The sequence below is a fragment of the Schistocerca gregaria genome, chromosome 7 (genome assembly GCF_023897955.1).
Source record: "Schistocerca gregaria isolate iqSchGreg1 chromosome 7, iqSchGreg1.2, whole genome shotgun sequence".
NCBI lineage: Eukaryota > Metazoa > Arthropoda > Insecta > Orthoptera > Acrididae > Schistocerca > Schistocerca gregaria.
This window is the reverse complement of record NC_064926.1, coordinates 73,737,384-73,763,563: the sequence shown is the minus strand read 5'-3', so window position 1 is coordinate 73,763,563 and position 26,180 is coordinate 73,737,384. Positions and strand designations below refer to the sequence as shown.

The 26,180-nt window shown below is 43.8% G+C and overlaps 2 protein-coding genes across 4 annotated transcripts in view; one reads left to right on the top strand and one right to left on the bottom strand.

Moving 5' to 3' along the window:
* LOC126281773 (UHRF1-binding protein 1-like) overlaps positions 1–5,627 on the bottom strand; it is a 360,711-nt gene extending 355,084 nt beyond the window's left edge. For all 3 annotated transcript variants that reach the window (XM_049980977.1, XM_049980978.1, XM_049980979.1), the window contains exons 1-2: positions 2,693–5,627; positions 2,412–2,613 (exon numbers count right to left, since the gene is read on the bottom strand). In XM_049980977.1, the coding sequence (XP_049836934.1) occupies positions 2,412–2,613; positions 2,693–2,736 (246 nt within the window). In that variant the 5' untranslated portion in view covers positions 2,737–5,627. The remainder of the gene's footprint in view (positions 1–2,411; positions 2,614–2,692) is intronic.
* Positions 3,557–26,180, top strand: part of LOC126281774 (protein broad-minded-like) — a 42,981-nt gene continuing 20,357 nt past the window's right edge. Inside the window, exon 1 of the mRNA XM_049980980.1 lies at positions 3,557–5,298. Coding sequence (XP_049836937.1) covers positions 3,557–5,298 — 1,742 coding nt within the window. The remainder of the gene's footprint in view (positions 5,299–26,180) is intronic.

Sequence of the window (26,180 nt, the reverse complement as noted above, 5' to 3'; positions counted from 1 at the left end):
GTAATGGCAGCAGTGGATGGTGGACTGGACTGAACCTTTGGAGGAGCAGTAAGTTCAGCAACATTAGCCACTACCATTTGTGTAGCATCATCAATTTTCTGTACTGGCTGTTTAACAACTGAAGCAAAGGAGTTAGCAAAAGTCAGAGCCTGTATGGTCTTGTAAATCATGTTGGCCTCGCCACAGGAGATCCGTCTTTTGGTTTTAATCTCCTGTATCTTCCATTCATCAAGGAAGACACAGCAGTCTCTACTCCACACTGGGTGAGCCCCAGAGCACTTCACACACTGGGGAGGATATGAACATCTAACTCTTTCATGGGCAGCCTTACAACAATTGATACAAGTGGCTTCTTCCTTACACATTATAGTGCTGCTTCATGAATGGAAGACGACATTCTCCTCACATAACATTCTTGAGAAAATTTAGAAAACTGAAATTTGAAGCTGAGCAATTCTACTGCCACCACAGTACATTTCATGTAAAGACAATGAAGATAAGAGAAATTTGGGCTCATGTAGAGGAATACAGACAGTCGTTTTTCCTTCACTCTCTTTGTGAGTGAAACAGGAAAGCAAATAAATAAGAGTGGAACAAGTTATACTCTCTGACGCACTATACGGTGGCTTACAGAGTTTGTATGTAGGTGTAAAACTGGAAATTGGTGATAAATTTCTGTAGAAATCAAATATTGAGGCATTATCAAGCAGTTGCAGTTGCCTACAATGGCTCAGTGATTCACACGAAAAAAGAAAACTTGAGAAGTGAATATCTTACAGCAATGACTATGGTTTCTGAATGTTTTAGTGTCTACCCTATGAAATCTTGGTTGTAGAGACCGACTGATCTGTAGCACAAACCGAAGTCTGGGTTAGGTCAAAAAGTGACACACTCTTTGGGATTTTGTTAAATCAACAAATGTGAACTGCAAAATAAAAATTGTGATAGGGTAACTGATTGATTTGTAGCATAGCATAAGGTCAACATCTGCACAATATACAGCATTTTTCATTATGAACAGCAAATTAAAAGTCAATTTAAAACCGCGGTATTTCACAGCAGGAAATCTGTGAAATGTTTTTTGAGCACGTTATGCAATGGAAGATCACTATAAAACACTTACCATTACTATGTGTCTAGTAAGTTAGAGCACCGGCTTATTTTGTTCTTGATTTACAATGCACTGAACCCAATTGTTTATATATTAGTATCAATCTGTCATAGGAGGTCATATACGATGTCGTACAGTACACACCTATCAACAGTTATATGGTTGCATATTGTAGGCTACTATTGTTTAGTAAAATGATAGATGCCACTGAATGTTTCAAGTGTACTATTGAGATGTTCACTTCGTTTAGAAGTTTTTGCTACACTTTTTTTTTTGTTTTTTTTTTTTTTTTCCCACAACTCATCACTAATCAGGTATAATTTTAAATATTGTCACTCTATGTTATCTGCATATTCGGTAACAATATTACATTTTAAACATTTTTCAATCTGTTTTCTATAGAAACAGTTATTCATTAATGTTTTGTTTATTTCTATAACAGTTATTAATTGTGATTTTGGCAGCTGGGACTGTTGTTCAAACACTTTAAAAAATTTAAACAGTTGTGGGATCTCTCATGACAATATGTCACACATTTTCATAATTTAGCATTCAATTAACTGAAAAATCATGCCCGTTACATAAGGAGCAACTATTCATAATATATCTTCCAGTAATAAATCCTTGCAGCATAATAAAGTCATTACAACTAATTTTATTTATTTAAAAACTGATGACTAGTGGCTTAATAAGAGGTACTCACATCAACTTTGATGGAAATTAATAATTTGGGAAAAAAAGTTCTCCTACTTGCTAATTTTATTCATACTAGAGAAGATGAGAACAATTGGACAAATATATTAACAGTCTATTTACTCAAGTACTGATTCTTAAAGTTAAATACAGTTGATTGCTGCATCTTAATTTACAGCAGAGACATCTTTCCTGCTACTGTGCCCAACTATAACAATATGAAATGGACAGATTGCCATTCACCATTTACAGATGGGGGCACTGAGTGACTGTCCTTTTCACTGTGTCTGTCACCAAAGTATATTTATGCTAGCTTTGAGTGGACAATATTTTGCAATCTTAGCACTATATGGATGCTGCTATTCAATTGTTATCATTTCTGAGTCTGACAGTAGCGTCAACAAAACATATCTGCTTGGAAACATACATATGATGTTACTGCTTCTAGCAAAAGTGTTTCTTTCAGTGGGAGGGTCATGGTTGTAACAAGAGCAAAGAAACAAATAAATGGGTACAATTCTGTGTGTAATGTTCATTAGTTATATCAATTTACTTTCGAGGCATAAAAAACAGATGGGACAGCCTGATATGTTAACTTTTAACTTACAAGACAAATAGGAACACTTTTTAATTTCGTCCACTGAATCCGGAAGGCAACTTTGTTGCAGGTTGCACTTGTAAGCTGAAGCCATGATGGCAGCTCCAGCAAATCAGTGAGCACAGCCTCATCCAGTTGGAGGTTTGACAGTTCACCTTCACCTTTAAATGTGCTCAAATTGATCTTATCAGCTGACAAATTTTTGGTGAATCTGGGAAAATGAAATATTTTGTGATCCAACTACTCGCAAGAAACACATAGTGCATAACAACATACTGAAGCTACATTACCTCGACAAATGCTTCAAAAGCTGATTCTTTATAATTGAAACCATTTCATAACATAAGCAGCGTCCTCTTCCAGGTTCTGTATGTGTAATTAAAGTTAATTGTCGTTCTGCTTCTCATACTTTAATAAAGAGTAAATAATGATTTGGCACTATTGTTGCTGCTTTTTTCGTCTGTTAATCTCTGTATTTATGCCAAAACCGGTACATCGCGACGATCATATGGACTTCGCTCGTTTTTGTTCCTGGACTTTCACGTTTGACTCACCCAACGCACAATACGCTGTCGACTTCACTACCGTGACAAACAGTCAGCCGGCCTGCACGGCAAATATAATCCGCTTTAATCCCCAGTCGCGTACTCTCAAACATATCTAAAATATTATTCACGGCGTAAGATAAATATTCAAAAACAGCCTCTACAACAACAGCTTTGTATCGTGTTTGCCTCAAGTTCCCACTACTCTCTTCGTATTCACAATGGGTTTTATTCGCAGTTTAAAAATTTCCTTTTCATCTAATTAAAGCGACACATCAGCATGCAATACTACTGTCTACAGTTTGCAAGAAGTTGAACGGCGTTAGAAATGTCATTGAATCTGAGTTGCTAAATAGTATCTTTGACAGCGGCTTCTCCCAACACTTACTTTGAATGGGTCGTGTACTCGTGTCATTACTCGGAAGCTTGGAGTTATGTTTGGATATCACCGTTAATATTGTGCTGTGTAGTGGAGTTGGGACAGGGTTAAAAGGCAGTTGCTATTGCAGCACTGAATATCAGTGAAGTGTGAATTGAAGCTTAGGTGAAGGTCTTCACGAAGAAAGTGAATGAACAGCTGTTAGGGGAATAACCATCTTGCCATGTAACATGAAAATGAATTTTTTACCTCATCAAGATGCTACCAATGACGAAATTGTAAAGTGGATTAAGATGATAACTAAGGAAAAATTTAATGAAACGGTGCGCAGGAAGATTAGATACAGTGGTGAAATAAAAAAGCAGACATGGAAAATAGTTTCCCACAATATATATAAAGCTGTAAAAGATTCCGCAGAAGTGAAGTTATTCATTGAAGACATTGCTGATGCAATTAAACATCGTGCAGAATATTCTGATTTTGATTGGATTCATTGGTCTGTAACAGGTGGAAATTTGATCAACACTCACAAATTGCTGCAGTATGGGGATAATACTAAACTTGTGCCGTCAAAATATTTTGAAAGTTTATGCCGCAAAACTTCGCCACACAAATCTTTTTTTGTGCGTATTCATGCTTTACGAGAGTTGTTATCTGTTAATTTGCCGGACAGTATATCATTTGAAAGCTGGCCCACTCTTCAAAGCAATTTACAGCACAGCCTTAGCCAGAAGAGCCAAGAAGAATTCACATTAAGCTTAAAAGTGCATGCCAGAATAATGTCGTCCCCGTCGTTGGCGTTTGTGAAGGAATGTTATATAAATCTTGTAGAAAGCTTACGTTTGTACTATATAGATGCTGCAATCGGCACCACCCCATCTTTTGTACAAGGATTGAATTTTTCAAATCCTGTGCATAACAAATTGATAAAACTGGTACATTTTATACTTGCAATGTCCAACGAAATGCCTAAGAGTTGGGCACGCTTCAAAAACAGTTGGATAGAAGAAATCATTAATGCATTTATGATTTTGATCACCATGCATATACACACAACAACAGGGGATACATTAATTTATCCATTTCATGTAATTGCTGCTCTTGATCCAAGAGCTATTTGGTGTTTCCATTGGCTGCATGGCACTCTTGGAAGAAATATTTTCTTCAGTTTTCAGTCAAAAGTGTCTGCATTTTTAAAATTTGTGTCAGGTTCAATACTTCAGTATTTAAAGCACCCAACATATTCATGTCACAGTGCTGATTTTAACAATAAGCTCACCTCTTCTGCGATTAAGGAAGGAATATTTATTCATTCTGTCAGTATTTTAGGTATTATGGCATGCTATAAAAGAGGAGACAGTTTTATTCTTGATTATTTCAGTGAGCAGACAGGAGTAGTGCCATTGCAGCATATCCTAATTGCCCTTATAACATCTTTAAATGCACACTCGTGTAGTATTCCACTGGAAAGAGTAATTACAGAAACTGTGATAAAAATATTTCACAACAGGGGTGACAAGTACATAAATGAGTCAACAGTAAGGTGTTTACTGGAACCACTTAATACATTAAATTGTGAGACAATGTTACCAGAGAACACTATAAGAATCTTACATTCCATCACTGCAGATGAGCGTTCCCTGCACTATTTACTACACAGTACAGTAGAGTGTCGAAAATCGGTTGGTACACTTGAGGCAGTTTCAAAACGTGCAGTGGAGGCTCCAATTGATGAACCAGTTCAGAACTTGATAATGAATTATGTAGTTTCAAGACTTGAAAGACATGGAAAAGAAACCACAGGATTGTTAAGCATGCTCCTGGAAACATGTGTAGCATTAATGCCCGTCTCATTTGGTTGTACGATACCTTCGTTCACCAGTAATTTCTTAACAACTGTTATTGCTTATTACAAGTTGTCTCAGGCTGGTATTAATGAGGGGGAACAAACACAGTTTGGCAAAGAGATTGGGTAAGTTGAAGGCAGGCAGCTTCTTTGTATCTCACTTGTTGGTTCCCACACATATAAGAGCACATTTTAATGTTGTTGTTCTTCCTCTTTTGTGCAAGTAGATAATTCACAGAAATTTTTTGTATGCACAGTTTTAATGTATGCTGTTGTATTTTGTTAAAGTTGCCCTCTTGGAACAATAATGTGCCTCTGCAGCTTCGGCTTTCAGAAATATTTTGTCATCTACAAATCCCTAAATTGTGATGTGAAACAAATGTGGAATGATGATTTGAAAATTAAACAGTAAGGAATAATTCTGTTTTCAGTATAGGTTTATGATATATCTACATGTACATCAATACTCTGCACATCACCTAATGGTGTGGGGCAGAGGGTACTTCAGGTAGCACTAACTGATTCCCCTCCTGTTCCACTCATGAATTGAATGGTGCATGGGAAGAATAATTGTCAGTAAGACTCTATATTAGCTCTAATTTCTCGATTATTTTTTTTTAATGATCATTTCACTTGGTATGTGTGGGAGGAAGTAATGTGTTGTCCAAGTCTTACACGAAAGTAGTCACGAAATTTGAGTAGTCAGTCTCTTCATGATACACAATGCCTCTCTTGTGACATACGCCACAGAAGTTTGTTGAACATCTCTTTAACACTCTTGTGCTGGCTAAATGACCGTGTGATGAAATGCGTCATTCTTTGATACATCATCTTTCTCTCTTGTATCAGTCCTCCCCTGGTGAGGGTTCCAAATTGATAAACGATACTCAAGAATTGGTTGAATAAGCGCCTTGTAAGCCACATACTTAGTGGATGAGTGAAATTTTCTCGACATTCTTACTGTGAGTCTCAATCTGGTGTCTGCTTTTCCTTCTATTTATGTGAGGCCTATGCGATCAATCCACATAAGGTCACTCCGCATGCTTCCTCTTAAATATTTTGCAGCAGTTTTTGTTTCCAGAAATTCGTCATCAGTGGTATAGTTGTACAGTATTGGATTTCATTTCATGTGTATGCACAGTATGTTACATTTATTTATGTCTATGATCAAGTGCCAGGGATTGCACCATTCATCAATCTTCTGTTGGTCATTTTGCAGAGAGATACTGTCTTCTGGCATTCCTGCTTTCTTATAGACCACATCATTTGTGAAAGGTCTTAAAGAACTTCGACTGCTTTGTACTTGATCATTTATATATATTGTAAACAGTAACAGTCCCATCACATTTCCTTGTGGTACTCCAAAAATTACCTTTACATCTATAGAATTTGTTCCATTAAGAATAGCATTTTGAGTCCTATTTGCAAGGAAGTCCTGAATCCAGTTGCAAATCAGCTTCAATTTCTCAGTAAGGTCATTTTTTCTTTTTTTTCACTAGACAGCAGTATGGGGCAGTATCACTTGTTTCTAGTTGCTAGGTCCCCTTTTGCTCCAGCAACATGTGAAGAACTGCAGCGAAAAGGAGAACAAATTCTTATGCATATTCTTTGCAGAATCTTACAGGTCCTGATGCCATTCTCTACTAAGTAATTGTAATTGCTTTTCTGTTCTTTGATCAGTTATCCCAATATCTGCCATTTCAATCTCCATATGATAATTTAAAGAAGGAACCATACTATGATTTTCTGCAGTGAAACAATTTCAGAAGGCTGAATTTAATATTTTGATCTCCTCCTTGTTACCTTCATTTCGGTGCCTTTATGGTCACTGAGTGTTTGAATAGATGATTTCCAACCGGATACTCATTTTACGTAAGACCAAGACCTCTTGGGGGTTTTCACTCAGATCAGTTGACAACATTTTGATCTCATTATACGGAAATACAGAAGCGTCCGATTCCACTCGTCTGCTTTGATCCATGACGTCACAAATATGGTGGAAACGACCATACACTAAGACTCCAATATGGTGTCTATGACGTCATTACGTAAACATGACCACAAACACGAAAATACATTGAAAAACCAGTACACACACGCACTGCAAAAAACCTAAAGAAACTAACAGGGCAAGCGTGGGAAATGGGGGGTCTTGGGTTGGGACAGAGTAAATATAAACAAATTCGTACATACACCACCATACCAAACCGCACAAAAAACAAAAAACCCGACAACACAAAACTCCCCAAATTCCACTAAACACAATATACTCTGGAATCGGACACTTCCCTTGACTATATAGCCCAACAGCAGCTCCCGATCCCACAAATTGAACGCATCCCTTGACCTATATAGCTCAACATCAGCTCCCGATCCCACAAATAACACTTCCCTAGAACTATATAGCTCAACAGCAATACTGGAACAGCCACAAGCACACAGTGGAATTGAACACTTCCCTTGACCTGTTATCCTTACGACAGCTCCACCTACAGCCGTCCCTGGTCCGAGACTCGGGAACTTTAGTAAGCCTCATTTCTTCACGACATACTAAACACTTCACAACTTCATCCGAATATTTGAAGAAATTTTATTAGAGACAACGCACTGTCCCCCATCATTGCCAACAACCGAAAACTGTTGACCTTGTCAGTCATATCCTTACCTACCAAAGACATAAAAAAGCAATTTAGCAAAATTCACACACAACGAACAGAAAAAAAAACTACAATAACATCAAAATAACAAAGCTAAAATTGCTAACTCACTCAAAAATATTTCGCTGAAAGCACAGTCCCAATACCACACATGTGCAATGCTATAACGCAAATGAACCCCATACGCCATGTAACACGCTACCCATAAACACACCACCAGAGAGAACCACTGAGCGCAACAATACGCCACCAATAAACACACCACACATGCAAACTAAACCAAAAACATCACCTAACACACCACCAGAGAGCACCACCAATCTCATCAAAATGACATCTACAAACACGACACTCTCTCAAACTAAATTCTTTGCCGTTGTGACGTCACACACCACAACAGCCTTACGTCACTGGTCAAAGCCGACGGGTGGGATCGGACGCTTTGGTTGACCCCATTATGCTTGTTTTTGCTTTGCACAGTTTTTATTTGTTTGCTAACATTTGACTTTCATTGAAACTTGGATGCTCCCTTTGTTTATGTAGCAGTTTTCTAACATTGAAAGTGATCCATGGTGGGTCTCTCCCATCCCTCAAGACCTTGCTTGCAACATACTTGTCTAAGACATATTTAACAATGCTTTTGAATTTTTTCTACTTGTGCTCCAGGTCTTAAACCTCATCACTGAATATATGATGCCAACAACTTAGATACTCTGTGGTTTGTATCTTGTCACTCTTGTTAAACAAAAATAATTTCCAATCTTTCTTAACAATCCTTGTATTCCTCTCACATCAGTATGTTCATTGAAACCTTCCTCCACATAAAGTGATTTGATAAGTTTTCTTTGTAGCTAGGAGGTCTAAGGCGTTCCTTTTTCAAGTTGGTTTTCCAATTATCTGCTCAAAGTAATTTTCGGTCAAGACATTCAGAATACTGTCACACCAATCCCTGTCTCTAACACTAGTTTTGATATCTTGACTCTCCCAATCTATACCTGACAAGGTGAAATTACCCCATCTTACAATGGCATGATTGGGATATCAAAATTCTGCAAATTCTCTCTGAAATGTTCTACCAGCACAGCTCCTGATGCATGTGGTCTGCAAAAGTGTCTAATTACCATTTTTGATCCCCCTTAATGCATAATTTGACCCACATTAATTGAGAAGTTTGTCAAATTCTTTACTTCAGTAAATATGCTGCCTTCGTTGATGACTAACCTATCCTTGTGATAAATATTCCAATCTGAAATTAGGATTTTGTTGCTATCCACTTCCAGTTTCAACCAACTTTCTGTTCCTAATACTACCTGTGCATTATAATTTTCAATAAGTGTTCATTCTGAGACCTCTCCTTGGATTCTCCAGCAGTTTAATAATATCTTATTAATCTCTTCTATGTACAATATGTGAAGATGAGTGTTCTCTGAGAACATTGTGGCTGATGTACCTTCGATTTTGCAAGGCAATTCACCACTGATCCCAAGGGGTTTCCTTTACCTAAACAACCCCTATTTGCACTTCACACACGTATTCCAGTACCCTAGTAGCCTGACCTATTAAGGGAAACCCTGCAGTTTTCCACCCTATAGCAAAAGTCCAGAAATTCGCATCCAATATCGTCACAGAATGGTCTGAGCCTCTGGTTTAGAACTTGCACTCTGCTCTAGATCAGAGGACTGCGGTCAACCATGGATATGATGTTACAAGTAGTGAGCTTAGCCTTAGGACTGATGCTGTGGGAGGTGGTGTGTACATTGCAGTTCAAAGCTGTTTAAACACAGTTGAGATCGATACGGGGTCGGACTGTGAAATAGTCTGGATAAAGTTGTCAATTAGACAAGGAGTGACCATTGTATTAGGATGTTTTTATAGACCACCAGCATCTGCAACAAACATCACAGAACGTTTCAGGGAAGGTCTTGAGTACATAGGAAATAAATATCCAAATTATTCATTAGTTGTAGGTGGAGACTAATCTGGCGTCCATTGACTGGGAAAATTACACGTTTATCACTGGGGGCAGAAGCAGAGACTCGTGTGAAGTTATTCTAGGAGCACTCTCAACATATAACTTTGAGCAATTGGTTAGAAAACCAACTCGAGATGGAAACATATTAGATATCTTGGCAACAAACAGACCTGATCTTTTTGAGGAAGTTAATCTAGAAGAAGATATTGGTGACCATAATGTCATTGTGGCTTCTGTGTCATTGGAAATAAAAAAAAAAGTGTAGAGTTTTCTTGTTTGGGAAAGTAAATAGTGTCATTAATGAATATCTTCATAGCTCCAAGCATTCACTGCAGGACTTTGTCTGAATTTAAAGGTATTGTTCACCAAGTGCTAGAGAAGTATGTGCCTAGCAAAAATATAGCAGAGGGAAAGAATTCACCTGGGTTCAACAAACATATTAAGAAGTTGCTGAGAAAGCAGAGAATTTTGCCTAGTCAGTTTAAACGTATCACTTCCCTGCTGACAAACCGAAATTATGTGAAATGAAAGCAGCTATCAAAAGTTCAATGAGAGATTCTTTTAACAAATTTGAAAGCAATATTTTATCTGCAGATTCTAAAAATAACCCCAAAAAATTTTGGTCCTATGTAAATTCTATGAATCCTACAACTAATTCAGTATCTTCGCTTGCTGACAAAACAGGTAATGTATGGATGATGATAAACAGAAGACTGAAATTCTAAACATAGTTTTCAAAATCTCATTTACGGTAGAGGACTGCACCACCATTCCCCCTTTCAATTATCAAACAAGCGCAATGGTGGTTGTCATAGTGTTTAGTGTATCTTGGATTGTAAAACAGTTAAGATCCTTCGACACCAGGAAGTCATGTGGCCCAGACGGTAGCCCTGTAAGATTTTACATTGACTATGCTACAAATGTAGCACCATTCTTATCCATCATCTATCAGAGATCATTGGAACAGCGGAAAGTTCCACGGATTGGAAGAAGGCACAGGTCGTAGCAATCTATTAAAAGGGTAAAAAATCGGATGCTCATAATTACTGGTCAATTTCACTGACATCAGTTTGTTGTAGAATCAAGGAGCATATTTTGTGTTCAGATATAATGACCTTTCTAGACTCTGAGAAGCTCATCTGCAGAAAGCAGCATGGTTTTAGGAAACAGCGGTCATGCAAGACACAGCTGGCCCTCTTTGTGCGTGATATGCAACAGGCTCTAGATACTGCCTCCCATGTTGATGCCATATTTCTCAACTTTCTAATGGTGTTCAACTCAGTTTCTCACTGTCGCTTGCTCCAAAAAGTGCACGCTTATGCTGTAACAGATGACATGTGGCTGGTTAGCAAGTTTTCTAACAGGCAGAGAGCTGTATGTCGTCCTGAATGGGGAGACTTTGACAGAAAGAAGTGTAACATCAGATGTGCCACAGGGCAACATAATAGGTCCACTACTTTTTACTATTTACTTAAATGATCTGGTTGATGGTATTGACAGCGGCATAAGACTATTTGCCAATGATGCTGTAGTCTACAGGAAAGTAGTATCACACGAAAATGTGGATTTGCAGAAAATAAATGACTGGTGTAATGAATGGCAGTTATCTCTCAATATTAGTATGTGTAACCTACTGCATATAACAAAGCGAAAATCCCTGTTAATGTAAGAGTACAAAATCAATGCCCATTCTTTGGAAGCAGTAACATACGTCGAGTATTTTGGTTTTACTATTTGAAATGATCTCAAATGGAATGATCAGGTTACACAAGTAATGGGTAAGGTTAACTCTAGATTGCTCTTTATTGGTAGAATCCTGAAGTGATGCAGTCCTTCAACATAGGAAATTGCATACAATACTTTAGTTCTTACAGTATTGTTCACCTGTATGGGGTCCTTACCAGTTGGGTCTGATTCAAGAGATTGAGAAGGTCCAAAGAAGAGTGGCAAGATCTGTGACTGGTGCATTTAGGCATCGCAAGAGCGTTACAAATCTCATAGAAAGTTTGAAGTGGGACGCGCTAAATGGAAGGGGCTGTTCACTAAATTCCAAAATCCGATCTTCACCAAGAATGTAGGCCCCTAGAGCGTATATTATTACCACCAACTTTCAAATCACCCAGTGATCACCATTCAAAGATAGGGAAATTAAGAGCTTGTACTGAGGCATTCAGTCATTCATTTTTCTCTCACGTGATCTGCGAGTGGATCAGAGAGGGAGAAATAAGACTTTGGCGCAAATAATGCCCTCCACCACACAACGCGTGGTGGCTAGTGGAGTATATGTATGTAGAACCCCACATGTGATGCTAATTGCCTTCACCAAATTGGCCATCTGCTGAAAGGAACTGAAAATGGCATCAGAACCCAAGTGCCAGGCACCATTCACGCCAACATGTACCACCAACTGTATCTGGTTGTACCATTCGATAGCCACTGGCGTGGCATATTAATCTGTAGTGCTCAATGGCCAGAGTGGCCGTGCGGTTTTAGGCGCTACAGTCTGGAGCCGAGCAACCGCTACGCTCACAGCTTCGAATCCTGCCTCGGGCATGGATGTGTGTGATGTCCTTAGGTTAGTTAGGTTTAATTAGTTCTACGTTCTAGGTGACTGATGACCTCAGAAGTTAAGTTGCATAGTGCTCAGAGTCATTTGAACCATTTTTTGCTCAAAAAGTACACGCCCCCAAGGTGAAACAAGTTTATACTTGTATATGGTTATGAGTCTGTAAGAGAATGCTCTTTTCATGCTACAAAATATAAACTATACAACAACCATTCCACTTAAAAGAATAGCATGTGATATCTCAGGCTTTCTCAGCATGATTGGTTAATTGTGTGCTTTCAGGAGTTCAGCTGAATTGCAGTGTAGATGTTCTGCATTCAAAAGAGCCACCCATTTCTTCTCTTCTTTGTCCTCACCAGTAACATCATTTTTGGCATGAACAAACCACAGTTACTGCTGTAAGACGATTCTTTTCACTACATACCACTTCAAGCAATGTACTGAGCTAACAGTGTGAAAAGCTGAAGAATAATGTAGTGCGCAGTGATGTGCCAGCAGTGAGACTGCCGTGTAAACATATCCTTCATCAAACACATGACTTTGTAAACCAGGTAATAGTAGAAACAAGGTAAACAATGTTAGATTCAAATCATTAGTCACTAGATTCAATGAATTTTCCCCATCAGCAGCAGAAGTCAGAGGGACAAAAAGTGGGCTATGAAAAGCAGACCCATTAGAGTTATGTTGACAGGGATTTCATAATCCACCAACAGGTCAGTTTTGCCGAATCAACTGTTAGAGAAATCATAAAAATCGTTATGTCACTGAAAATTAATAACTCTGCAGGATGATGCTATTTTAACTAAAGTACTTGTGCTGACCTCAGTAATGAGTCAACAATTAAATGTGTATTTCCTGAAAGATTGAGGTACGCAGTAGTAATATCCATTTATAAAAGTGAAGATGTGCTGGTGATATCTAATTATAGGACCATCTCCTTCCCTCCTGATTTCTCAAAACTCATTGAGAATGTAGCAAACAGCAGAAAGTAGCTCACTTTGTTTCCATAAAGGTTTCTCCACTGAGTAAGCAATATATGATTAAATAAAAGCAGTTCTGGTAGAACTAAACACTAAAAATTGCTCTGATGACATTTTCTGTGATCTTGCAAAGCCTTTTATCATATAGACCATAAAATTATACTAGGCAAACTAAAATGGTATGATGCCAAGTCATTCCTTGCATAGATGGAGTCTTATCTGAACAACACAAGAGAGATACTAGGTACCACACCTATTGTATGACTCGCTGAGAGTGGCGAATTAAGAAAGAGAAATACTTTCTTGGTACCCTGCGTACCCATATGTCATATCAAAATAATTACCACACTTCAGGATTGCTGTAAACATTGTTACCAGCCTTAGGCGTGAACTATCCACCGTTGGAGAGGCTGACAATTGTGGGGGATTTTCTCGCAATGACCCAATCATCTTCACAATCAATGTCTATGAAAGGTAAATGGAATGAAGCTAATGCTTCAAAGACCCTCCCAGCTGCACCACGATTCCTTGTAGTTTCACACACTGTAGACGGTCGGTTCTTCGCTACAGTAAATCCATTTATTATTCAGAAAGGTGTTAATGCAATTGCTGGCCCTATGAAATCCTATCCTCGTTTACACAGTGGCACTTTGCTTTTGGAGGCTACTTCTAATTCTCAAGCACAATAACTTCCTACAGCTTCACTCCTCTGTTGCTATCCTGTTCATATTGAGGCCCATTGAACGCCGAATTCTTCCCGTGGTGTTATTTACACTAGGCTGCTCAATGGGCTGACCAATGCAGAAATCCAAAGCTACCTGTCAGATCAGGTTGTCATTGCAGTCCATTGGGTAATGAGAAAAGTAGATGCTTCCTTAGTGCCCTCACTCTCACTTTTGATGGAGTGCTTTTTCTGTCAAAGATCAAAACAGGCTATGAAGTTATCATGGTCAGACGATATATAATGAACATGATGCGGTGCTACCAGTGTCATCGTTACAACCACACATGAGAGCCCTGTCGACACCCATCCAAATGTGGAAGTCGTGGTAGGGATGCTCACGAGGGCCATTGTCCACCTCCTTCTCCCCACTGCATCAACTGCAGTGTGAACCATGCCACGACCTCCTGCAATTGTCCCATGTATCTCAATGAGTAGGCTGTCCAGAATATCTGGATGAAGGAAAAAGTGCCTTACCCAGTTGCTTGCAAGTCGTTGGCTAGTTGGAAAACCTTTGTTCACCACCTGGCACCTACAGTACTGTTCTTGCTACATCTTGCTCCACGAAGGACATGGATAGGCGGACATGTGACCTCAAATTTAGCCCCGCAATTGTGAAATCACCCAGCATAATGGTAGCATCCCTGTCCCCTCCTCCAGCTGGGCAACATGCCATCAAACTTTCATCTCTCAGGGCGAAGTCACCTGCTGCACAACTGGCAGGTGGGAAAGGACAGAAGGAATGCTCCTGTGAAGACTTTCTACATCCCTCCAGCCACCTAACACGTGAGTCTTCCTCTGCTAACCAGAAAGGCCCGAAGAAGTCAGGCAAAGGCAAACAGTCTTCTCTTTCGCCAACTTGAAGATCCTCTTCAATGGTGTTGCCGTGCATCGCCAGGCCAACCTCCGTATTGCCAGCGCACACAAACAACCATTTTTCTGCTCTGGACTCCATAGGCCAATGGAGGAAGAATACCGATGCTTCTGTAGACCTCACGGAGCAGGGTCTTTCTGCCTCTGTGCTGTGTAGCAGTGAGTCTACGAAAGCTGGCACTTGGCAGCTGCCGAGTTGACACCCACTCATTTTTTCCTCATCATGGCTCTCCTCCAATGGAATGTTTGCGGTCTTCGATGCAACAAAGCGGATGTACAACTACTCTTAGAATTGCAGCAGATTGCATCCTCACGACCGCTTTGAGTTATCGCCTTTCTTCCCATTCCATTTTTACCTTTCCCTCAAGGATGGCATTTCATCTATTGGGAGGGGGGGGGGGGGGAGGGGAATCATGCTGCTCATACGGGATAACTTTCAGTCAAACCATATCCCTAATTACCCAACTTCAAGGGGTTGCAGTTCGCATTTTCCTTTCACTCTTGACATTTTCACTTTGTACCATTTACATTCCTCCATTATTCAATGTTACCAGGGCAGACTTCCTCAGAACCTGTCCGAGAAGCACCCTCTTGGCTGACATCCTCAATCAACTTGACCTCCTGTGCCTTAACACAGGATCACCCACATTCCTTTCAGACTCCACACACACACCTGTTCCCATTTGGACTTATCCTTCTGCACTGCCCAGCTTACCCATCGTCTCGAGTGGTCCGTTCTCTCTGACACATGCTCGAGCGACCATTTCCCTTGTGCTCTCTGCTTGCTGACTCCTACCTCACCTATGTGCACATCCAAATGGCCGACTGGAGCCTTTACTCCTCCCTGACAGCCTTCAGCGAACAACAATTCCCCAGTTGTGATGACCAGGTAGAATAGCTTACAAGTGTTATCCTTATTGCCGCAGAACATTCCATTCCTCTTTGCCGCACCGTGTCCTGGTCCCTTGGTGGACTGAGACATGTCCTGATGCAATTTGCGTGCGGAAGCATGCTCTCTGCATTTTTAACCATCATCCGACAAGCTGCAGTTATTATAAACAGTTGTGTGCACAGTGTTGTTGTATTCTTCAGGATAGCAGAAAAGCTAGCTGGATTTCATTCACCATTTATTTTACCCGTTTCATTCCCTCATCTGTCATGTGGGCCGACCTCCAACAGCTCTCTGGAACCAAGTTCCTTTCCACCCTGACAGTAGCAGACGGCATCATTATGTACTCTGCTGCTCTCTGTAACCCCTTGGGCCAGCATTTTGCGGAGATTTCGAGCTCCTCCCACTATCACCCTGCCTTCCTGCATCGTAAACAAGGAGAGGAGGCTCAGGCAATACCCTTCTCTTCTCAGAACCGTGAGTGCTGTAATGCTGCCTTTACTATGAGGGAGCTAGTTCGTGCTCTCATTTCATCCCAACTCCACCCCATGGCCCGACAACGTTCACATTCAGATATGCAGCACCTTTCTCTTCCGGATAAGCACTTTGTTGCTTCATATGTACAATGGCCTCTGGGCAGAGAGAACGTTTCCCAGATGCTGTCATAAAGCCACTGTGATATCCATACCTAAGCCTGGTAAGGACAAACACCTTCCTTCTAGCTGCCACCCCATTTCTCTCACCAGCTGTGTTACTGTGTTTGCAAGGTGATGGAACATATGATTCGTGCCCGGCTGGTATGGTGGCTAGTGTCTCGCAATTTACTAACCACTGCGCATTGTGGATTTGGAGTGTGCCATTCTGCAGGTTACCATCTCATCACTTTGTCTACCCATCTCATGAATAGTTTTCTGCAGAAATCCTAGACTGTGGCCCTGTTTCTGAATTCTCCACCTGCTGGAGGACTTGTATCCTCCTTACCCTCTAGGCTTCGAGGGCCACATGTCCCATTTCCTTCAGTAATTTGTAAAAGACTGAGTTTTCAAGGTACGTGTAGGTTCTGCCCTGTCAGACACCTTTATCCAGGAAAACAGTGCCTCTGAAAACAGTGCCTCAGGATTCCATCCTGAGCATCTTTCTTTTCGCTATCACCATTAATCCCATAATGGCCTGTCTCCTGCTAGGCATCTGTGGTTCCCTTTCCGTTAATGATTTTGCAATCTATTGCAGTTCTCTGCTTACTTGTCTTATTGCGCAGTGTCTTCAGTGCTTTCTCGATTGTCTTGACTCATGGAGCATTGACAATGGCTTTCGCTTTTCCACCGACAAAACCTTTTCTATGTATTTCTGGTGGCACTATTGGTTCCTTCCACCATCTTTATGTCTTGGGCATGTTGCTCTTCCTTTTGTTGAAAGCATGAAATTCCTGGGGCTCATGCTCAATAGGAAACTTTCTTGGTCCTCCCAAGTGCCTTACTTGGCAGCCTGCTATATGCAGTTCCTCAGCGTCCTACATGTCCTCAGTGGTACTTCCTGGGGAGCATATCAAACAACCTCCTTCCATTTGTACCGGTCCCTTGTCCATACGAAACCAGATTATGGGTGTTTTGTTTATGCATCTGCACCTCTGTCTCTCTTATGCCACCTTGATACTATCCACCATTGTAGCATTTGTTTGGCCATTGGCACCTTTTACATTAGTCCAGTTAAGAGTGTATGCAGAAGCTGCCAAACTACCACTGTCTTACCACCATGACTTTCACCTCAGCAGATATGCATGCCGTTTGTCTGCCATGAGTGACCACCCATCCTATGCCTCCTTCTTCAGTGACTCCTTTAATGGCAGTATGGGACATGTCCCTCTTCTCTGTTACCTCCTGGAGTTTGCTTTGAAGTCTTGCTCCGGCAGCTTAACTTTACACTATCTGCCACTTTTCCCAGTGGGTTCAACCCCTCACCATCTTGGCTTCATGTGGCTGTCCATGTTCACCTTGGCCTTGATTCTCTTTGTAGGGGCACTACTCCAACCTTGGTTTATTGCCTTCAGTTTCATGACCTTCTCACGAAACTTTGCGTTAGTACCTTTGTGTACACTGATGGCTCTTGGACTGACCGTGATGTCGGGTGGGCCTTCATCATTGACACCGACGTTTTTCTGTATCAGCTTCTGGAACACTGCTCAGTATTTATAGGAGAGCTCTTCACCCTGTATCAGGACACACAGTACTCCAGCAACACAGGCTTTTCAATTACATTATCTGCTCCAACTCTCTCTGTGCTCTTCAAAGCCTCTGTGTACTGTCCACTATCCATCCCTTAGTGTAACAGGTCCAGGAGAGCTCACTCTTGATGAAGCCACTGTGATGTTTATGTGGGTCCGTGGTCACATTATTCTGACAGGAAATGAGGCTGCTGATGCTGCTGCCAAGATTGCAGTAGTCACATTTCAGCCCACTAGTTCAGCCACTTTGGCATCTCCACTGGTCTTCCCTTCATGGGAACAAGCTTCAGGCCATTAAGCATCTCCCAGTGGATTGGACGACCTCCTCTTGGCCCTCTCACTGTGAGGTGATTATTTTAGCTAGGTTGCATATCGGGCACTGTGTTTTTAGCCATCGCCATTTGTTAAGTGTAGCTTCCCCACCACTTTGTACTCATTGCGCTCAACCTTTGACAGACTGCCATTTCCTGACGAAATGCTCTCTTTTTAAACACTTATGTTCTCTTTTGTGTTTGCCGTCTGAGTTACTGGCCATTTTAGTGAACAACATGAGGGCTGTCGACTGCGTTTTACTTTTTATCCACTGTAGCAATATGGTAACGCCATTTAGTCTTTAGTTCAGGACCTCCGTTTCTGTATGGCGTACTTTATAGACATTTCTCCACATCCCTGTGTTAGCTGTCATCCTTTCCATCAATTTGGATTAATGTGTAGTTGTTTTTAAGTCTCGTCTTTGTCTTCGTGCTCTACAGTTTTGACATGGGCGCATAATGACACTAGTTGTTTTTGTGCTCTAAAACAAAACAAAAAGCATTCTTCAAGTCGAATGGCATTCACACTTACTGAAAGGAAGTGAAGTGCTTTGTTATTGCTGTCTTGCATATATTCATTTCCATAACCGGTATCTAACGGTATGCCTTCTTGCAGTCAGATATGGTAAATATTGTCACTGCCAGAAAATGGTAAAATCCCTGATGTTTCGAACCAGTTAGCAGTCTGACACTGTTCTGATGTTTAACATCCAGTAGTCACCACAAGGGCCTCCAGGTGCCATCTTTCTTTTTACCCTGTGGAGCAGAAATGCCCACGGGCTATCAGATTTGTGTAGCATTCCCGTCTTCAACAAACCCTCAAATTTTGCTTAAATTTCATGCTATGAGGCTGGTTGTGCTGAAGTCTCCTGATGTGGTAGACTGTATGATGCGACACCTTTGGCATATGTGCCATGTTGGCACCATTTTTGCAGTTACTACCACTGCATGTGTAGCTCATGATCTGATTTGTTTTTCATCCTAGCATACCCATATGACTTGTCTTTCCTAATTTGTGCTGTGCTGATATGTACCTCTATTCCCATCAGTCACTTGAAATCAGTGCCGAGCATGGCATCTGCCACCTTTGCTATTACAAAGGTTCATTGGTAACAGAATCGTTAATGTTTCTGCATTTCACACTTTCTGTATATCGCTACTGGTGACTTGTTTGCCACTGTGAGGTGTGTTTGCAAGATTGTGGTTGCAGTTCGTCTGTCTCTGGGTGGGAGTGCACTAATGTCTGATTCTGAATCAGTGAGGTAAGGGAATCCTGACCTCATGTCTTTAACATATAACCTGTGTGGTGGAGTAGGTAAAATCATGCTGGTTTCCTCGCTGGGCTGACATCTCTGCAGAAGACATTCCTGTTAGTATTCACAGCCTGCTGTGCCTCCTGCCAGCTGCTGTCACAATTTGCATGCGTGCGTGGTTGCGTACATCTTGTTGCTCTGTCACCAAAAAACCGGTGTTACCAACAAATCGGTTCTAGTTGGCTATTTCTGACAGCTCTGTTGTTACTTGTTCCTTGCATGGGTAAGCTCTTATTTTTGCAATAACACAGACACTTGCCTCTGTAGTGCATCAAATTACTCTGTAAGCTCTTGTATTTGTTTAGTAATATCCATGTGCTGGCCCTTCTGTATTGCTGCGATATCTTGCTGTGTGCAGCAGTCTGTGACCATTGTCTCATTTGCTGTGTGTAATGTCCAATGTTGTGTAAACTTTGTCTGCCAACATTATCATCAACTGGATATCGTTTTTATCGCAAGTCACTACTGCTACCTTGACTGCTACTAGCAGCTGCGCTAGCCATATGTGTTCCAGCATCAATCAAATAACTCTTCTTCTGCGAGAGTGCCCCATAGTTGCCACCAATATTTGGATGATGTTCTGTATTCCATTTTCTTAAACCTCAGTTCTGCCATATACATTAATTTAGTGGTTTATAAGACCTACTGATTAACAACTTCCTCAAACACATATACTGCTGTTCTGCCAGGGGTTAAGTATGATGTCCATGTCTACTGCCACAACAAGTGTCATGGGTTCATTGACTACCTTGTTCTGATTAAATTCCTGCCCAAGCATCACAAACCAAAGTTCCGGTTTGTCTGGCAGGAACTGTAGTGTCCGAACCCTCATTAGTGGTTTGCTTGTTGCTGCACATCTGCTGCTAAATGCTGTACGTGGGCACACCAAAGGATTCTCCTGTTCCTCCATTGCCAACTGCAGCTCCTCAATCTTCATCTGTCACTGCAGACCCATCTTGGAGGTCTGCCAACTGCTTTTTGTATGTGTGCACGCACACGTCATCTCTTGACTTGATGATATTGCTTGTGCGTGTCTGTTGAGATATCTCTGGTTGCTTGTGGGTCAACATTTTATATCCCCTTGCGGGTTCGGGGGTTAGAATAGGCCCGCGGTATTCCTGCCTGTCGTAAGAGGCGACTAAAAGGAGTCTCAAACTATTCAGCCTTATATGATGGTCCCCTGTTGGGTTTGACCTCCATCTCTCAAAATTTTCCGAAGAGTGAGCCGATTGGGGAAGGGCGCCTTACTTGGTGCATTGTGTCCATCTTGCGATCAGACCTTTTGTCAGCTTATACACCGTTAAACTGCAGTCCTGTCCGCTCTCCATCTCGTGGGCATGACTCTTTTTCTGCATGCAGATAACACCTTGCACTGTGCAGTGCCTCTTTCTGCACAGACGGCGACCATGGACCACATGTTACCTAACATCCAGCACGGTAGCCAGTCCATTGTGGTGGGGCCGCCATGCACCCTGTTGGTTGTAGCCCCCTGACAACACAGGGATCGCTCTACTGATGCCTGCACCGTTAACTCCCCACGTATGCCAAGGAGTAGATGCCTATCCTCCTGGGGTATCGGGACTCCCGGCAAAGGCCATCCTGCCAGGTGGCTCTTGCCGTGGCTGGGTGGCGCCCATGGGGAGGGCCCTTGGTCGGAGTAGGTGGCATCAGGGCGGATGACCCGCAATGACGCGTGGTACATCGTCTCTCACTGGTGGCCAGCCGCCAGCAGTCTCTAAGCGTTCTCAGGCTCAGTTTAACGCTCAGAAGTACGACTCGAAAACGTTCCCCTCCCTGGCCACACCGTGGGAGGAACGTAGTCTCAGGATGGCAGTAGCAGTTATTCGCCCCGCTTCTTAGTTTGTATGAGGGTTGATGGGGAGTCTTTTCTCTCCACAAAGCCTCAGTTCTTCGTCGAGCATTTAGAGGACAAGTTTGGGGAGGTGGAGGGCTTGTCAAAAATGCGCTCTGGGTCAGTCCTGATACAAACGGCATCCTCTGCCCAGTCATGATGGTTACTCGCTTGTGACAAGTAGGGGGATGTTGCCGTTATGATAACACACCATAAGAGTTTAAATATGGTCCAGGGAGTTATTTACCATAGGGATCTTCTTTTGCAGTCTGATGAAGAGCTGCGCGCCAATTTAGAGCGCCGAGGTGTACATTTCGTCCGGCGCATTCATCGGGGTCCGAAGGAAAATCAGATTGCTACCGGTGCCTTCATCTTGGCCTTCGAAGGGGATACATTACCGGAAAAAGTCAAGGTGATGGTCTACCGATGTGACGTTAAGTCCTATATCCCTCCCCCGATGTGGTGCTTTAAGTGCTGGAAGTTCGGCCATATGTCTTCTCGCTGCACTTCCAGCCTCACATGCCGAGATTGCGGACGCCCATCACATCCCAATACTCCATATGCCCCGCCTCCCATCTGTGTCAACTGCGGGGAGCACCATTCACCTTGCTCGCCAGACTGCCGAATTTTCCAGAAAGAGCGTAAAATCATGGAATACAAGACCCTGGACCGACTAACCTATACTGAGGCCAAGAGGAAATATGACCGACTCCATCCTGTGAGAATGACATCTTCCTATGCTGCTGCTACAACACCTGTGCTAGCCCTGTCTGTTTCTCCAATTGTGGCCGGATCAACGAGTAATAAAACTCCTCCTGCCCCCTCGCCAGTGGGGGGCTCTACCCACTGGGTTGCTCCTGCGCCACCTACTTCAGGAGCAACACCATCCCACCCATCGGGGACGTCCGTCCCCACTTCTAAGCCGGAGAAGTGTCCAACTTCTTCGGCTTCTCACGCTCGCAAGGGGTCCCTTGGGTCCCTCCCTTCCCAGGTTTCCGCCAGTGAGAAGCCTGACGGCCGACAGTGGCGTAAGTGCCCGCAATCAGCTGGTCGTAGGGCTTCACGATCCTCCTCCGTTCCGGAGACTGAATCGGTGAAGCCCTCTCAGCCGGTGCGACCCAAGGAACGGCGTGAGAAACCCAAGAAGAGCTCTCAGCCCAAGGAACTCGCGGTGGCAGCCATCCCACCGCAACCTTCCAGCTCTGCGTCTGAGGATGCGGTGGAGATTCTGGCATCCACTGAGGACCTCCATCTCGCCGGTCCATCAGACGCCATGGAAAGCACTATCACAGGTGCTAAATCGGAGGCAGCAGGTGACCCAGCGGCGTAATCTCCCTTCCCAGTCCCGTCAAGCCTTTCTCAGCCATGGACAACACCATCCTCCAGTGGAACTGCAGCGGTTTCTTCCACCATCTAGCTGAGCTCCGCCAACTTATCAGCCTTCACCCTTTCCTCTGCATTGCTCTGCAGGAAACTTGGTTTCCGGCAATGCGAACCCCCGTCCTCCGTGGCTATCGGGGTTATTATAAGAACCGGGCAGCTTATGAAAGGGTGTCCGGTGGCGTCTGCATCTATGTGCTGAACTCTCTTCACAGCGAGTCTGTACCTCTCCACACACCTTTAGAGGCTGTCGCTGTTCGGGTGTGGATGCCACAGGCTGTTACCGTCTAGAGTCTTTACCTTCCACCATATGATGATGTCACGCAGCATGTCCTGGCTGCTGTGATAGCTCAATTGCCTCCACCTTTCCTGTTACTGGGCGACTTTAACGCCCATAACCATCTGTGGGGTGGGTCAGTGGCAACAGGTCGAGGCGCCATCGTTGAGCAGTTATTGGCGCAGCTCGATCTCTCGATCTTAAATGATGGTGCCTTCACACACTTCAGTGTGGCGCATGGCACATACTCCGCCATTGACCTTTCCATCTGTAGCCCTAGCCTCTTAATGTCTGTCCAATGGAGAGTGCATGACGACCTGTGTGGTAGTGACCACTTTCCGATCTTTCTGTCACTGCCACAGCGTCAGTCTTCTGGGCGCCCTAGCAGATGGGCTACGAATCAGGCTGACAGGGACTTGTTCTCCTCCACTGCCGCTATTGAGCCTCTCTCTAACGATGCCATTGATGCAGTGGTTCAATCGGTCACCACCGGAATCGTTACTGCTGCCGAATCTGCCATTCCCCGTTCTTCTGGGTCCCCTCGGCGGTGGACTGTGCCTTGGTGGTCTCCTGAGATCGCTGAAGCGATTAAAGCTTGCCGGCGGGCGCTCCAGCGTCACAAGCGACGTCCCTCAATCGACCACCTTATCACCTTCAAACGGCTGCGTGCGCGAGCCCGCTGAATTATCCGCCAATGCAAGCAGGAGTGCTGGGAGCGGTATGTGTCCACCATTGTCCTCCATGTCACTCCATCGCAGGTCTGGACCAAGATTCGCCGCCTCTATGGCTATCGGACCCCTGTCAGTGTCCCTGCGCTCTCACTGAATGGAGCAGTTTGTACTGACTCCGACGTCATTGCAAACCGCTTGGCAGAGCACTTTGCTATGAATTCCACTTCTGCCAACTACCCCTTGGGCTTCTGCTCCATTAAGGAGCGGATAGAACGCCGGAGTCTTTCTTTTCGCACTCACCATCCTGAATTGTACAATGTTCCATTCAGTGAGTGGGAATTTCGAAGTGCCCTCGCCGCTTGTCCTGATACCGCTCCTGGGCCAGATAGCATCCACTCTCAGATGCTGGAACACCTTTCAGTGGACTGCCAGCGACGCCTCCTCGATCTTTACAACCGCATTTGGGTCGAGGGTGAGTTTCCGTGGCAATGGCGGGAAAGTCTTGTCCCCATTCTGAAACCAGGGAAGAACCCTTTGGAGGTGGACAGCTACCGTACCATTATCCTCGCCAACGTTCTTTGCAAGTTGCTTGAACTGATGGTGAGCCGGCGCTTGAATTGGGTACTGGAGTCTCGAGGCCTTCTGGCTCCGTCTCAGGGTGGGTTCCGTAAAGGCCGCTCCGTCGCCGACAATCTGGTGAGCCTGGAGTCGGCCATCCATACTGCCTTTGCCCTCCGTCAGCATCTGGTTGCTGTCTTTTTCGACATGCGGAAGGCGTATGATACGACATGGCGTCATCACATCCTTTCTACGCTTCATGGATGGGGTCTTCGGGGCCCTGTGCCGATCTATATCCGCAATTTTCTGTCGTATCGTACCGTCCGCGTGCACGTCGCGGCCTCATATAGTTCCTCCCAAGTCCAGGAGAACGGTGTGCCACAGGGTTCTGTTCTCAGTGTGTGTCTGTTTTTAATAGCTATTAACGGGCTCGCTGCGGCCATGGGAAATACTGTCTCCGCTTCCCTTTATGCTGACGACTTCTGCCTTTACTACAGCTCTATTGGCATTGCAGCTGCTGAACGTCAGCTACAGGGCGCAATCCGCAAGGCGCAGTCTTGGGCTGTAGCGCATGGTTTTCAGTTTTCCGCAGCCAAGACCTGCGTTATGCATTTCTGCCGGCGACGCACTGTTCACCCGGAGCCGCGGCTTTATCTTGACAGCGAGCTTCTTAAAGTGGTGGAGTCACATAGGTTTTTGGGGATGGTTTTTGATGCCCGGTTGACTTGGCTGCCTCATATTCGGCAGCTTAAACAGGCGTGTTGGCGGCATCTAAATGCTGTGCGATGCCTGAGCCACACCAGGTGGGGCGCCGACCGATCTACTCACCTACGGCTTTACCAGGCGTTAATCCAGTCCCGTCTGGACTACGGGAGTCTGGCTTATGGCTCAGCATCCCCATCTGCGTTGCTGATGCTGGACCCAATCCTCCACAGCGGGATACGCCTTGCTACTGGTGCCTTCCGAACCAGCCCTGTGGACAGCATACTTGTGGAGGCAGGTGTCCCTCCACTGCGGTTACGACGCCAACAATTACTGGCTGCTTAAGCTGCCCATGTTTTTAGCTTGCCCGGGCATCCAAATTATCGTGTCCTCTTCCCGCAGTCAGTCGTTCATCTGCCAGAACGTCGGCCCCGGTTGGGTTGTCCGATCGCCGTACGTGTCAAGCAGCTTCTTTCCTGGCTTGGGTGTTTCCCTGTTCCACCTCCTTTCCGGGCCCCTCTGCGTACACCCCCGTGGTGTGTGCCTCGCCCTTGCCTTCGGCTCGACTTGGCACATGGCCCAAAGGACTCAGTCCCTCCGGAGGCCTTCCGACGCCGCTTTTATTCCATCCTGGCCACATATCAGGGTTCTGGCGTTGTCTACACCGACGGTTCGATGGTTGCTGGTCTCGTCGGTTATGCACTAACTCTAGGGGACCATTCTGAACAACGTTCGTTGCCGGCTGGCTGCAGTGTTTACACTGCTGAGCTGGTCGCCATCTTTCGTGCCCTAGAGTATATCCGCTCCTGCTCAGGTGAGTCCTTCGTTATCTGTAGCGATTCCCTGAGCGGTTTATGAGCTCTCGACCAGTGTTTCCCTCGTTCTCGTCTGGTGATGGCTATACAGGAGTCCCTGCATACTCTCGCCCGTAGCGGCAGGTCTGTGGTCTTTGTTTGGACCCCAGGCCATGTTGGTATACCCGGCAATGAAACTGTTGACCGCCTGGCGAAAGAGGCCACCAGTGCGCCATCTCTGGAGATTGGCCTCCTGGCGGCTGATTTGCGG